This window comes from Macrobrachium rosenbergii, chromosome 19, assembly GCF_040412425.1.
Source record: "Macrobrachium rosenbergii isolate ZJJX-2024 chromosome 19, ASM4041242v1, whole genome shotgun sequence".
Classification (NCBI taxonomy): Eukaryota; Metazoa; Arthropoda; class Malacostraca; order Decapoda; family Palaemonidae; genus Macrobrachium; species Macrobrachium rosenbergii.
In genome coordinates, this window is record NC_089759.1 from 1,163,334 (window position 1) to 1,178,377 (window position 15,044).

Below are 15,044 nucleotides of genomic sequence, written 5' to 3' on the forward strand. Positions count from 1 at the left end.
TTCCTAGGACAGAAATTTAATAATAAAAAGTAGGCTACAGCAGAGAATCCCCAATGCACAAAACAAGACAGAAACACTATAGAGAATCATGGTCAACATGCCAATAATCAAAACAAAATACTGCTACTTGCGTCAAAATACCGCACATGAACTACAGATGTTGCCGTTAAAACCCCCTCCACCTCTAGCCTACTCTGCAGCAGGCTGCGTGACTGATAACAACAAGAACACTTAATGACTGAGTGTTCACCCGCCTGAAGTTGGAAAGCTCATGTGCTCATACAGAATGAACAAGGGCACATTTGTTGTCGATTTTCCATGATAAAGGCCTCCGTAATGCTGTCAACTTGTGTAAAAATTTGAATCCCAAAGATGTGGACAAAATTCTCACTTTCTACGTGAACAGGAGAGATATTTCACATATTAGCGAAAAAAAAAATTAACAAGAACGTTCACAACAATTATACGACCGATAATCTGAACTATTGACACCAACTCTAATTGCCAATTTTAAAAATTCACGATGTAATTATAAATGTCAGAGAAAAGAAAAACGCACACTAATCAATATGACAACCATAATGATCAAACTTTTAGAGAACCGGATTACGTCAAGTCATCACTACAGAGTCTCACTTCAGGAAGTCAGTTTATTGTAAGCTACACCAGTGGCTTCGAAGTTAAAACAACCTTGCGGGAGGTTCAAAAAACAATATTAATCATGAAATCTGGATTGTAAAAGACTATAGCTAAATTGACCTCCCCCAGCATGGTTGTACTTATAATTTCAAAAGGAGGTTCAAATCCGCAATAATTCCGACAATGATAGGGTAGAAAGACATAGTGAAAGCTGTAAACAGTCAAATTCTAATGATACACAATACACTATGGCCTTATCTGATGAAACAGACAGGCAAGGAGCCTTAAATGTGACACTTTTTTTGTGTAAACAAAAACTTGATGCGAAATGTACGACGAAAAAAAATCTCATACCAAATTACGTGGAAATTGATATAACACAAAAACTTAACTCTGAAAAGGCCACCAGAGAGAGAGAGAGAGAGAGAGAAAATTCCTGCGTTATTAATTTGTAAATAAATGTGAGCAAATGGGATTCCATTTGCCATTCCCAAGCTACATTCATTCAATACCTAATAAACCACGAGGTTTCATACTGATGTCTGCATTCTTGACGATGAAAGCAACTAGGGTTCCTTTGATCCACTCAAAGGCTTTTAGTGCCTATCAGTCTAATGGTGTGACAGCAGGTGTCAATGTGAAAGAGAGACTGGCGGCTGACCACAATAGGCAATTTTCTTTTCCTGATATTCGACAAAGACCAACTACTGAATTCGTCCTACAGCAGCCAAAGTCACGTTAACATGAAAAACACAGCTACGTACAGAAAACGCTTCACTAAACATGCAATAAAGCTCAAAGTGGTGTAGCGATTTTTCTTTCTTGAACAGAAGCGCTCTCACACGTAAAACCCAGGCCAGCTGCTGCAGTAGCGAACATTTTCGATTACTCAATGTACCAACACATTGACATAAATCATGCCAGATTAAGTCGACAATATGGAAAAATGACTCCTGTGTTTGTGCTCGAGATGAAACCAGCCACAACAAACTGGTAAAATTCATATTTAATTTTACATAAATGGGCAAGAGCCCTATTACATAAGGTAAGGTACTCCCTGCATATCGCGTGCGCGCGCGCACACACTAACACGAGCACTCATACTAACAAGAAGGGGAGGGGGCGAGTGTCAAGTTGCACGTAGATGGGTTATATTACCGTTTAAGACGTTCACCTTCGATCGTGGGCGCCACTGCAACGATCGGTAAAATACCAATGAAGAGCCAATCAACACAACAACAGGATTCTACCAAATTTTCAACAATCAACTTTAAATTTGTAAAAGATCTGTGGATGAATAAAAGAAAATTTGAAACATCAATACATAATGCAAACAGGCTAAAACCTCCTTTTCGTTCACAGGATTTATGATCGTGACCTTGCAGCCCTACTCTTCGGTGACAGCTAGCTTAGCCTACTTCCTCTATGCTGACAAAATCCCAGTTCACGGCAACCACTTATAAAATACTGAATTCAAAAGCAGTCCCAAATTCAGCCCTGGGCTTCGAAAAATAAGCCGCACACATTTCTTCGAGCAAATTCATTCTACAAGACAAGAACTGCAAATGCACACGAGGCTAGTAGCCTGACTCCAGCCTGAAGGATGCCACTACCGACAAAGGCTTTGTAAAGTTACAGTGGGCATAAAACTGATCCCGCCTAATTGAATTGCATGATATAGAATTTAGGCCAAAGGCCAAAGCATTGGGACCCGTGAGGTCATTCTGCGCTGAAACGAAAATTGACAGTAAAAGGTTCAGAAGATGTAACAGGAGAAAAACCTCACAGTTGCACTATGAATCAATTGTTAGGAAAGGGTGCAAAGTAAGATGACAGTGCATCGCACGAGGTGAGGTGCACTGAAGGCGCTAACCGCCACCCCCCCACCCCCCGGCCCCGCGAGATCCTGCCTAATGGATCAAAAAGACGGCCTGCAGAGGCAAACAGGGCTGATTATGAATAAAGGAGACCACGCAATCACGAGTGCTTGGGTCAATGAATCTTGACCAGGCTGCCACTTCCATCTCGTAATGGAACCCAGCCACCATCGCCACCCTATTTTCAAACACCATTGTCAAGCTGCAGACTATACTCTGATCAAAAGTTAATTCAACGACCTACGTAGGAAGAACATTTCGTAGTAACGGCCGGCATCACTACTTAACCAGTCAGCGTCTACATACTAACTTATTAAGACAACAAACAGGCAGGTTAACAACTCTTACGAGCGGAAATGTAGCGTCCGACACTAGGCGAACGAAAACAGAGGTCACCACACAATCGTTTGCATTTGTTGACAGATGAATATATATATATATATATATATATATATATATATATATATATATATATATATATATATATATATATATATATATATCGATATACAAGGCATGACTGAACCTTTGGTACATATGGCTGAAATGCTGACATTGTAATGCGTACGGTAATGAAGATACATTTAACACGACAATAATATGAATGGAGACATGTACAGTTGATATCAAATGAATTTCATATCCTGTAGCCTAGGTCTAATTGCTGCAAGCTCAAGTCATTCTAATTAAACATTAAACCACGACAATATTTCCATTGCATCTGTAGTCATTAACAGTATGTGTACACATATATATACACATTTATTTATAATTACATTGAGACTTTTATATACAATTAAACAGGTGAAGAAATAACATACAATACAAATACATGTGTCTGCATCTTTGTAGGCTATGTGTGAAACACTACGTTCAACGATACGTAATTAAGCGCCATGGTAATATCTGATTTACAAAGTAAATCCACAATTGGAGTCTACCGCAAAACAAAAACACATCATATAACGAGCTAGCATGACCCAATTAGGCTAATGAACTAGGCACGATAAAAAGCCTGAAAAGGTAACTTACACTAACGGACCTTAAAAGTGGCTGACAAATTCCCCTCAACTGTTGCAAATGTTGAGGAAGAAACGTGAGGTTTATCCTCGTCACTGCCGACCAGAGGTAAGATACAAATAAACCTCATGAGCAGTTGAGGGGTGAAATGTAGAAATGAGTGTTCTGTTTAGGGGGAAATCAGCTTACTGTGTTTAGAACTTCCAGTTAATATCGATGCCGCGTTGAAGAACAGTAACTTGAACGGAACACACTGCTCCAACAATTGATCCAACCCGGGAGGGGAGTGGAGGGGAAGTGGACCGTAGGGATTGAGGAAAAGAGGAAAAACTGAAATTAATCTACGGAAAAGTCACAGGTGGCAGGTGCAATAAAGGGGAGGGAAGGGACACTTGGACTCCAGAACAGGTGTGCTGGTCATAAAGTAAACTTGCTCATGGTAATCCGATGAAAACACACCAAAGAATGATTTAAGGGCACTTTCGCTGAAAGAGAATGATACAGTTGCCAATTCAATTTCTCTGGCCGTGATTACAACTAAAAAGAAAAAGTGCGAAAATAGGGCAACTCATGACCATGCTTAGTGCGCTTGTTTCTCATATGGTGTAAAATAGACATCAAGAAGATATGCGATATTCACATGAGGTACTGTACAACACTATAGTCTCCGTAGCGTACTTGGTCAAAACGGGGAGATTGGTGGGTCCACGGAGGGTCCGTGGTGGTGAGAACCATTAAGAACGCAGGTTTAACACCATCAAGATCTCTCCTGCAGATTATATATTACACACACACACACACACACACACACACATATATATATATATATTTATATATATATATATATATATATATATATATATATATATATATATATATATATATATATATATATATATATATACACACATACATACAGCCTACTATATATATCGACCTTTATTAGAAAAAACTGCTTGCTTACACTAGTTTTTTGCTGGAAATCTGAATGAAGAAAATCTGTATCATGGTCAAGGAAGAACCAACTACTGTACATTAAACTGATTTTTTTAAAAAGAAGAGAATGGTTTTGAAAATGTGACATTTCAAGTGTCAAAAGTATGTAAGTAAAACAACTTTTGCCTTTTGAAAATATCTTATCAGGTTACAACTTTCATTTTTTTTCTTAGTGCCTCCCTGCATGGTTGCACTTGACGTTTCCTATACTTTATCAAATTATTAAGATATCTCATTCGAAAATATACTGATATCTTAAAAAAAGCTATAGCACCGTCAGGAACTTCAATACCAGACTTTTTTTAATTCAAAGCAAAGCTTCTTAAAACAATGTTTGCCCTCCATGAGAGCTTTCCTTATACAGCATGAAAAATCTCCCGCATTAGTACTAACTGTGAAAAAAATGACTAGAAGGTGCATGCAATTGCCCACTACTAGCACAGTCTATCCAAGTATCTTCCTTGGTACTTCTTTATTCTTATTTCCTGACTCAGGATATTTCACACAAAAATTTTTGACAATATATCCCCCAATGTATTTAAGAGCCTCGTCTTCAATTACTCCCGCGATAACTTTTTTTTTTTTTTATTTCTGTTTGCTCTCAAAAGGTCTTCTTCCTCGCCAAAAACATCTTTTTCTGAATCAAATTCTAAATTTCTACACATATGTGTTGTTAGACATATTTCTAATACTAACTCCCTTTCTTTTGTTATATATTCAGCTTCATTGGCAGATTCAAGGGATTTTTCAACTGAGGTGATATTACACTTTTCACTAATATATTACCTCCATTTCCTTCCCTAACAACAATTTTTTTAGCCGAAATTTAAAATTTACTGCATCTGGATGATCATGGTGACCATCCATTTGCCTTATGCACCCAAAGAAATGTTCAGACAATCTTTATTTAATCTTTGTGTCAGGAGGTAGTCAATAATATGAGAGGCTTTTAACATGTTAAACAAAGAAGTGGTGCATTTACAGGATAAAATTATTCCTTTCTGGAACCTGAAAAGACATTTTGTATTAGGACTTTTAACTCTCATAGAACTCATTACCTCGATGACCTTGAGCAGTGTACCTGTTTGTTTTTCTACATCAATACCAAAAGCAATACTTTTATCAAAACCTCTATACATGCATACATGCATGAAGAATTCATGATGTCAAACCGGTCATTCATTTTTTAAAAGAATAAAACAGGATGTTTGACTCCAGTTTTGACACTTCAACAGTCCCTTTTCGCCTAAATATCTGATTGAATTGGCACAATCTAGATAACAATTGCACTGCTAATTTAACGCGCTGTCTTTAATGACCAGTTACATTTAAATGCATTTCATTCATCTTATATGCAAGCCCATATCCTGTTTTGGTTTTACTAAACATTTCTCGTATGCAGCATCTGAAAAACCCCAGTCAATAAAATTATTTGTATCTAGCTTGATTAAATGGGGAACATACGAGAATACAAAAACTTCTCTTTCTGCCTTAGGATTTTTGAAGCAGTCGATGATTTTTAGGACTTTCAATGCCCAGTAACCGAGACTTCATACCATCTTTGTAATCCTCGGGTTTAAAATGAATCGAGCAAAAAGTAGCATACACAACGTTAATTCTGTCTGCACAACAGGCATGCACACTGGTCTGTGTATGGCTTTGCATTTGGAAAGCGATGGTATTTTATATTCGAGCCTTTCAAACGTTTTTTCACGTGTATTAGAACAGCCAAATACCGCGCTGTTACTTGGCATTATCACTAATAGAATGAATGAATGAATAAAAAGATATATGGGCAAACAGCACGTCCTGTTGTTTACCTTACCTCTACGGGTAGCAAACTAAAGCATTGTTTAGTTTGTTTTGGTTAACCATGTGTGTGAGACAAGGGCGCGTGACGTCACAGTATTAACGATTCACAGCCAAAGCTGCGCGCTGGCTGACCTGTTCTATCTGGACCGTGAACTACGGGTAACTTTGGGCCAGTTCGGAATAGGCTACTTGCTACTCTACTTGACAACGGCAGTGATTCAAGTAAATTATTCACTGTTCACAATTTACAAATAATTTAAAACGCAAACTGAATTAACTGAGAGCATTAAAACAAATTTCTACCCTAGGCTATACCACTCCCATACCATCGCGTAAGTCTCATTTATTGAGGATATACCATGCACTCATGATTTTTACAAATAGCGGTATCAGCCAATCATCATTTACCTCTACAGTTACGGTACACGAAATATCATATAGGCTATATTTATAATTCGCTTACACATTTCGAGTTCAACAAAGAGACAAAGAGAAGGGTAAAGAATCTTACTCCAATATCCCATTTGCAGTCGGACTAGTGCTCTATGAGACCAAAGTTGAGACAATTAACAGCAAATGTCACCACAACAGGAGTAAAACTTGCAATCCTACCACACAGTAACTCCTGTAAATGTCAGAGGTACAGTAAGACGCACACTTGCTCTTGATAATCAGCATCTGTATGTAACTTACCCTTCAAATAGTGTGCTATTGCACTAACACTGAATAAAGATGCAGTATGGGAAACGTCTTCATTAACATTGAGGCCCCTGCGTATATGTCAAAAAGCTATTCGTTACTTCATTCATTAACAATAAACTGGAATTAATGGGAAGCTTACATAACATCGCGAGGCAAAAGGTCAATAACTGTAATCATAATAGCTGACTTTTCTGTACATAAAAAATGTACTTTGATCCATCATTCTCTTAAAACACACAAATGGAATCCTTTAATTTGGCAGGCATACTGCACAACCACACAAACTTGTGAAAGCAGCCATTTTCACATGGGCCTACAGTCATGATGCTGCTGCTTTTTCTGAACCGGAATGAGCCATTTTCAGTTCACTTAAACTGAATACCATAGCTAACCAGAATTAAGAGAATGAGGGCCACATGTGCCGTAGAATAACTCAAACAACTCGAGGAGCACGTGTATGATGATTTCCGGTGAGTGAACAACCGCTAACCCCCCCCCCCACCAATTCTCCCTCCTTACCATGAGCAATTCCACGATACCATGTCGCAAGACATTCTAGTCCAGAAATGCAGGAGGTACACAAAATATGAATTTTGAAGAAAACGAGGCACACTGCAATGCCGACTTAGCCTACATGCGAGCCTAATCATATTTTATGCTAAAATAAACACAAACAGGGGTCGCCATGACTAACTACCGGTATTTAACATAAAAAACGCTTAGATAAACCTCTCTGATCCTGAAGAACTGCATTCGCTCAGAGAACTGCATTCCCTCAGAATTTAAATCGATGAAATACACTTACTCTGGCCCTATTGTGTCCTTCATAACACTGAGGATAAATCTGATAACACTGAGGATAAACCTACAAGACCTTGGAGCGACCGACCGAAAAACGTATGGGTGCACATTATGATAAATATAAAGTTCTTTAAAATACCATTTATCAGAATCTGCGAGGCAGGCTTGAAATACACGGTGGGTGGCGGCAACAATATTCGGTAAAATACCAGTTGGAACTAAACTTAACCTACTGCAGAGCCACACCTCATAAGGCAATTATGTTCAGTGTAAGAATCACTCGTCTTGGATTTCGCTAGGTTAACGATAACTAAATACGATTGTTTTTATGTCTTTGTAAAGAATGATTTTAAAATATCTTACAAAACTGAACACTTTCACAGTAACACCACAAACGAGGGGGCTTGAAAGTTCTGTCGTGCCTTATTTCATTTCATCCAATTAATATTTGGAAAACAGAACTTAATTTGCAATTGCTAAGAACCAATATCCATGGGCAGTTCGGTTCTAATACCCTTAATCTCCTCTAACATTTCACAATCTCTCTCATCCACCGGATGATTCACGCAATACTAATGAAAATTCGCGCAATTTCTGCATTTTGTGACTGAAATTACCATCCTTTACTCTACAATTCACTGCACATTTGCAACAGCATGGATTATCCTCTCTCTCCCTCTCATCAGCAAGGCATTTGTTATATTGTACCGTACCTTTGGGATTAGAAACACACGGTGACGTAATATCTATCTCCTTTGTTATTCGCAACCCCCTCTATCTCATCACGTTTGTGTCTTACAACTGGATCACATTTCTGTATGTAATGCCTGCAATCTCTGCAGCCGGATTGTCGAAATTCCTTAAATCCTTGTTCTCAACACTAGGGTCCAGCTACAAATATCTTTTGCGATCCGCTTGCTTACGAGATCTTTACTTTAACTATTCCCTTGATCCATCACATAATTTAGGGTTTAAAGCTTTTAAAAAAAAAATAATGTTTTTTACAATTACGCTGACAACATACCAATCTTATAAGCAGCATCACTTCTCTTCCCTTCATTTTCAAAATTCATGCCTACTTTCTTTGGAAATCTGCTATCTGCAACTTCAATTCCTCCCACAACCTCAATTACACTTTCCTCTTATCTGTTCATTACCTGCAGTTTCTTCTTAGCACTCTTCTGCCTTCTCTTCCTGAAAGCACCTGCTTAAGAATTCTATGCGTCAGCACTGAATAGTTCAATCTTACCGATGACCTCATCTTTCACTTCAGTGATTACACTAAAAAAAAAAAACTGAACTTGAAACACATTCGTTGTGGTACTGCACAAATAAATTACTGATGTTAACGTATTAAGAAGTAGGCCTAATCCAATATGTGCGAAATGAAGGAAAAAAAAATATTGAAGGGAAACCTCGAGAATACCGTTATCAGCAACAGTGAAAGCAGCCGCCAAGCTTCATACATTAGTCAGTGAAGATCGCCAGAACCAGTTGGAACCAGGTGAAGAGAGGTCAAGTCAAACGGACACAAGTCACGAAGCCGGAAATGCCTCCCAACCCCTTCCCCCACCCCAATTTCTTTCCCCAGAGCCCACGGAAAGGATCCCAACTGTTCCAGGTAGTCACTTTTCTTTGTCAAGATGGGATTACAATCGTTATATACGGAAAACACATAACCTAAATAAGGGTGATATACTGACATACAGCAGTATCCAGCAAAGCTCATGGTAAATAATTACAATTACTATACAACCACGTACCGCACGAGCAGGCTAGTCGTCAGTCCTTCCGGCGCAGATGGGGTTTGTAATAGGTACCCATTACATGAAACAGTCTGAACCCATGAGACCTCTGTGTAGATTTTACATCCTTGCACTATTTTGGCCAAAATTCATTGAAATGGGGTATTTAACCACGAGATCAACACATGGCTGGCTTAATCTTAAACACTACTAAATCTAAACGAAGTCATTCTCTATAACAAGGGATGCTAAGTGTAGCCATACCGCCTGGCCTGGAATAATTTTTGGCTAAAAAGCTACTCGCGCAGAACATCTTTTCCTACGTTAGCAGGTTTACGGTATTATGCTCTTTGCTACCAAAAATTCAAAAGGGAGCTATCCTCAAAGAATTTTAAAATAGCCTTAGGTACGCCAGTTTCTGGGTTCAGTACCTTTTCTAAATGGAACAACTACGCTAGCGCAACACATTGCTGGGCGCTACTTTTTTTTGTATGACTACTCGGCCTAGTCACTTCTGTCAAGCAATGGTGCATCCTATGCTTAATTAACCGGATCGTCTGCTAATGCCCTGCCTAGCTTAGCCTGACAATGAAATTTGGGAGCAAGTGCAGATTAAAGGGTCAGTAGAACTAGTAAGCATTTCAGAAGAAAACTTTAAAATGGCTTACTATATCGTACACATGAACTCTATTCACACCATTGCAACACTACAAGCCTTCGCCTGCACGAATATACACTACATATTACCAATAAATACAGTACTTACCTATTACGAGAATGCTTGCGAAAATCCAGCCCATGGTCGATGCGAAATAGTAGGGATATTAGTCCACAAAAAGAGCCACGATTATAATCAGAAGAACAATGGCATTGTCTCCATGCACTTCAGCAGTCACCCCCTCAGAAATCCCAGGAAAGTTTCAACAGAAATCCTCTCGCGGCGGCGAACAGCAACACCAACCACCCCAGTAGGAATGTCTTGCCACTTTCTTTTTCTCCAAAAATCACTTTTGGGTTCAATTTTCGAAAACTTGCCTTACGCTTGCGCTGTTGAGCCAAGATCGTGTTGGGAAAATACACAAAATCACGTTAACTGCAATTCCACTATCACACAAACACACAGCAACAGGTAGTCACACTTAAAACTATACAAAAAAGGCCCACTCTACGTTATGTTGTCTTTGCAAACTCTCCTACACAACTAACTGAAAAGAGAAACTGACAACTTGACGATTTTGTCTTCCCGCCGCCCGACCGACGTAAGGCTCGGCAACTAGCATAAGAAACCTGCTGTACGAGCTTTTCTACGCTATATTTGGTTATATAACTTTACAGTACATTAAATATTAGTTATAATTAATATTTCGATGAGAAATATAGTAATCATTCATTATCTTTATTGTCCAAGTAAACACAATATCTACGCTAACACGTCAAACCGTGAGTTTACCAACTGAAGTCCCGCCCCATCCTGAGTAATCTGCGTTGCAATTGGCTGAGAGGGTACCTCAGATGGAAGACGCCTGGCCTCCAAGGCTAAGATGACGACGTCGACAGCGAGTACCGGAATCTGATAAAAAGGCCCTAATAGTTTTCATAAACAACAATAATAATATTCGGTTTTTAGAAGAGCCTTTAACTCATTTACTTCAAATGCGTAAAATAGGTAAAAAGGTTATTAGCAGGAAGAACAGGTAATATACAATAACGGCAGTAATAATAATTAATTATTAATAATAATAAAAAATACTCAAGTTCTTAGAAGCTTCTTTAATTCACTTACATTAAATACGTAAAATGGATAATAAGAACTGCTTGGTTATTAGCTTAGAACACAAGTAATAATAATAATAATAATTCAGCTCTCCGAAGGCCTTTAACTCGGTTAAGAACATAAGTAACCCCTTTGTAAAATTTACATCTGTAAATTTATTCAGAATAGTAATATCATTACGACGAGACAATTTTTCATCATTAAAAACTACTTTGGAACCGTAACTGCACAATGAGTATAGGTATGAAAGTGTGATACAAAACGAAAATATTTACTGTAGAGGAACTGATGGATACTTAATACTTTCATTATGTTAACAGAATTTAAATTGTTTAAACTAGTTAATTCACACAGCAAATTAGATACGATTTCCTATCTAATTTAGTAAAGCAAACTCATTTCTGAAGTCGAATCGCAGTTCTGAAGTCTGAAGTATTAGCAGTTCTGAAGTCAGAAGTATTAGCTAATTAAGAGGAAATTGTCCAACGGTCGCTTCGACAAATCCTTGGAAGATTCACGAAAGACCCCAAAGTTGTCAGCTACATGGAAATGACAAGGCCAATCCACACGTTCAAAATGCCACATTCAAATAAGGTTACTGATAAATAATACATAAGTATACTGCCAAAATATTCCAAGTTTACCATAAGAGGGAGGTTGTAGTTTGTAATTAAACATAATTCCTATTTAAATTTGCATTACTTTCACGCAAACACACTCACTCACTCACACATACACACACATATTATTGACTCCAACGTCGAGTGACACAGTGCCTCTGTGAAATTCCGTCTTTCATGTCTTCCCTGTGGTTTGTCTTCCACAAAAATCCACTCATCTCCAGCCTCATGTTTCATAACTGGCATCCACAAAACTCTGGGTTGACCCGCTACCTCTCCTTTTCAAAATGACCCCATCCACATATGGAACTTCCGTAATTACCCTTATTAATATTATTGCTCACTCTATCATGCCATCCGACTCCATATATTCTACTTGGAGCTTTCTTACTAAATCTACAAAATTTCAGTCTTATTGTTGCAACAGGTCTTCACAAAATAGTGAGTCTCCGCGCTGCTTTGCGTTTAACACAGTACATTTTGGTGTTTTGCTGATTACAAAAACACCATCCACACATTCTAAGTCAATCGTCATTCTATTGTTATTCTATTCTCTTCTTTTTCCGACCACTTTTTTTTTCATAATATAATCTACGAGAAGGGAAGAGAGCGAAGGTGGAATAACATTCCCTTGCAGCATCCCAAATCCACTTGACGAGACCCCATCAACATCAGCATTAACATTGCAGGAAAGCTCATGGCGGCGAAAGACCTTCCATAATACTTGTCTGTGGTCGCTGTCGAATGCCTCCTCATTATCAATAAAATGCATCAGAAGGGGATTTTTAACTTCCATACACTGTTCCTATGCCTTAACAACATTTTTTCATCTGTGCAACATTCGATCTGTTTTAAAACTGGCTTCTCCATCTCTAAGAATTTGATCTATTTCTTTCTCCGGCCTTCTGAGATAAGTGTCTCGACTCTCCTTATTGCACTCAGCACAAGTACAGTGTCTCTACAGTTACCACGTGCAGTCAAGTCATCATTCTTTGGTACCTTTGCTATGACTTCCAATTCCCAATCATCAGCCTTTGTTCCTCATTCCATATTCTGCCAAACAGTCTAGATATTATACCATTTGTCATTTCAATTTCACAGAAAATGATCTCGGCAGTGAATCCATTAAAACCTGATGTTTTCCATTTCTTTATTTTCTTTACTGTTGATTCCTAGGCCAACACTGCGAATTCATTTACTGGCACATTCAGGTGGTCTTCAGTTTCTGGTATATCAATAAAATAATAATCACCCTCCCGTGTCTTTTTCATGACACCACAAAAATTTTCCGCTAAATATTGTCTTTTTCTTCCTATTCAGAAGTTATTGTTGATCCTTCCTCTATTTTTGACAATTTTCTAGTTTCCTATTCATTCATGGATCTGTTATTGAAAATTCAGCAGACTACCCTGCCACCAGCGCCACTCCCTGCACACAAGGCTTTGTCAACATGATCAGCCTGTTCGTCCAGTTACTCTCTATAATCTCTTCTTGATCATCATCAACTTCACTATGTAGACCCGAGTACCTGGCACGTTCTAGAATGCATTCTTTATCTCCTCCCTGAAATTTGCCTGTAAATACTGATCGCTCGTGTGTCCCCTTTATTTTGTGCCAGGTCTCGTCGCATATCAAACGCTTTGTTCTCGTGATCTCTTATCCACGTACTTCTTTTCCAGCATATTGATGTACATCACATTCTTGATGTCAAACTAGTCGTCATTAATTGTCAGCACATCCTCCAATATGGTTTCTAGAACAGCAGATCTACCTAGGCACTCATATGGAAGAGGTCATCCTGGATGAATGTACACATTGCCTCGTAAAGTCTTTCTTTCCCATTTCTTTGCACAATGCTTCACAAACTGCTAAGGTGCTCTGTCCAATTTGGTTCCGGTCCAGTTTTCTACTTGCATTTTATCCTTTGTGTTTATAACATGGGAGATTTTAAGCATCCCGAAATGCCAGGACTAGGAGAATTTCAAAATTGTGCCTATCCATTTATTTGGCAGAACCCATGCAGCATTCAATAACTAACCACATTACAGGACAGTCAATTACTTGGAGTGCGCAGTTCCTAGGTGCTTAATGACAATATATTACCCCTGCCATTGCCTGCTGGTTTTAACTTGAGGTTATCTGCCAGGCATCCAAGGCTGAAGCCGAAGAGACAAAGCATCTCTGCCTGAAAACTATCAGTCATAAAACTGCCAATAATTTATGGTGCCCTACTGAGCAAGGCCTCAGCTTTCGATTGTGGGTTAAGTAGTGCCTACCTAAAGAGGTGTCAACCTACAGGGCAGGGCAGGGGGTGCCTGTACCCTGAACTTAGGGTCCTAATCTAGGTACTCCCATCTGTGATACCTGGTCCAGCAGGACACAGTGCTCACTGAGGGACAGAGATGCAACTCACTGGAGATATTTACTGTATATAACCCAGTTACCATTTATATATATATATATATATATATATATATATATATATATATATATATATATATATATATATATATATATACGTCGACTGAAAGTCGTCAAATACGTACTGTCAGGCGTTCGAGTATCCCAGGTACCGAATCATTTATCAATTAAAATTCCCTTTCGGTGATATCCCCGAAGTAGGGTGAAATGGATATTAAACGACATTTGTAGCTCAATGTTTGTGGATATATCTATCTATCTATATAGATAGATAGATTGACAGAATCTGCTGGTCACTTTTTACCAGATTCGTAGGTGACCCAGTGTACTGTGAGTAACTATCACGTTGACAATAGAATTTATAACTGGAAAGGCGACAGAGAACGTCTCTGTCGTCACCGGTTGATATGCAGCAGGACTAATGCCCTGTTTCCCGACAGCTGTGAATTCAGTGCATGAGAAGATTTAATGTTGCACAGTTTACCATCTTTCCTCGAACCGTTACTTTCACAATTTCAGTGTTATTACAGAGTAGACTGGAAGAGCAAGTTCTGATAATTATCAGGTAAAATTGAGTAGCTTAATAATGTTTGAGAAAAAGGATTGAAAATGTGGCTTTAAATATAGTGAAGACAAA

General features: G+C 38.5%; 1 protein-coding gene across 1 annotated transcript in view; it reads right to left on the reverse strand.

Annotated features, from left to right (window-relative positions):
• The window catches only part of ed (echinoid), a 176,588-nt gene extending 165,780 nt beyond the window's left edge, over positions 1-10,808 (reverse strand). Inside the window, exon 1 of the mRNA XM_067120811.1 lies at positions 10,359-10,808. Coding sequence (XP_066976912.1) covers positions 10,359-10,392 — 34 coding nt within the window. The 5' untranslated portion in view covers positions 10,393-10,808. The remainder of the gene's footprint in view (positions 1-10,358) is intronic.
• Positions 10,809-15,044: the final 4,236 nt, after the last annotated feature.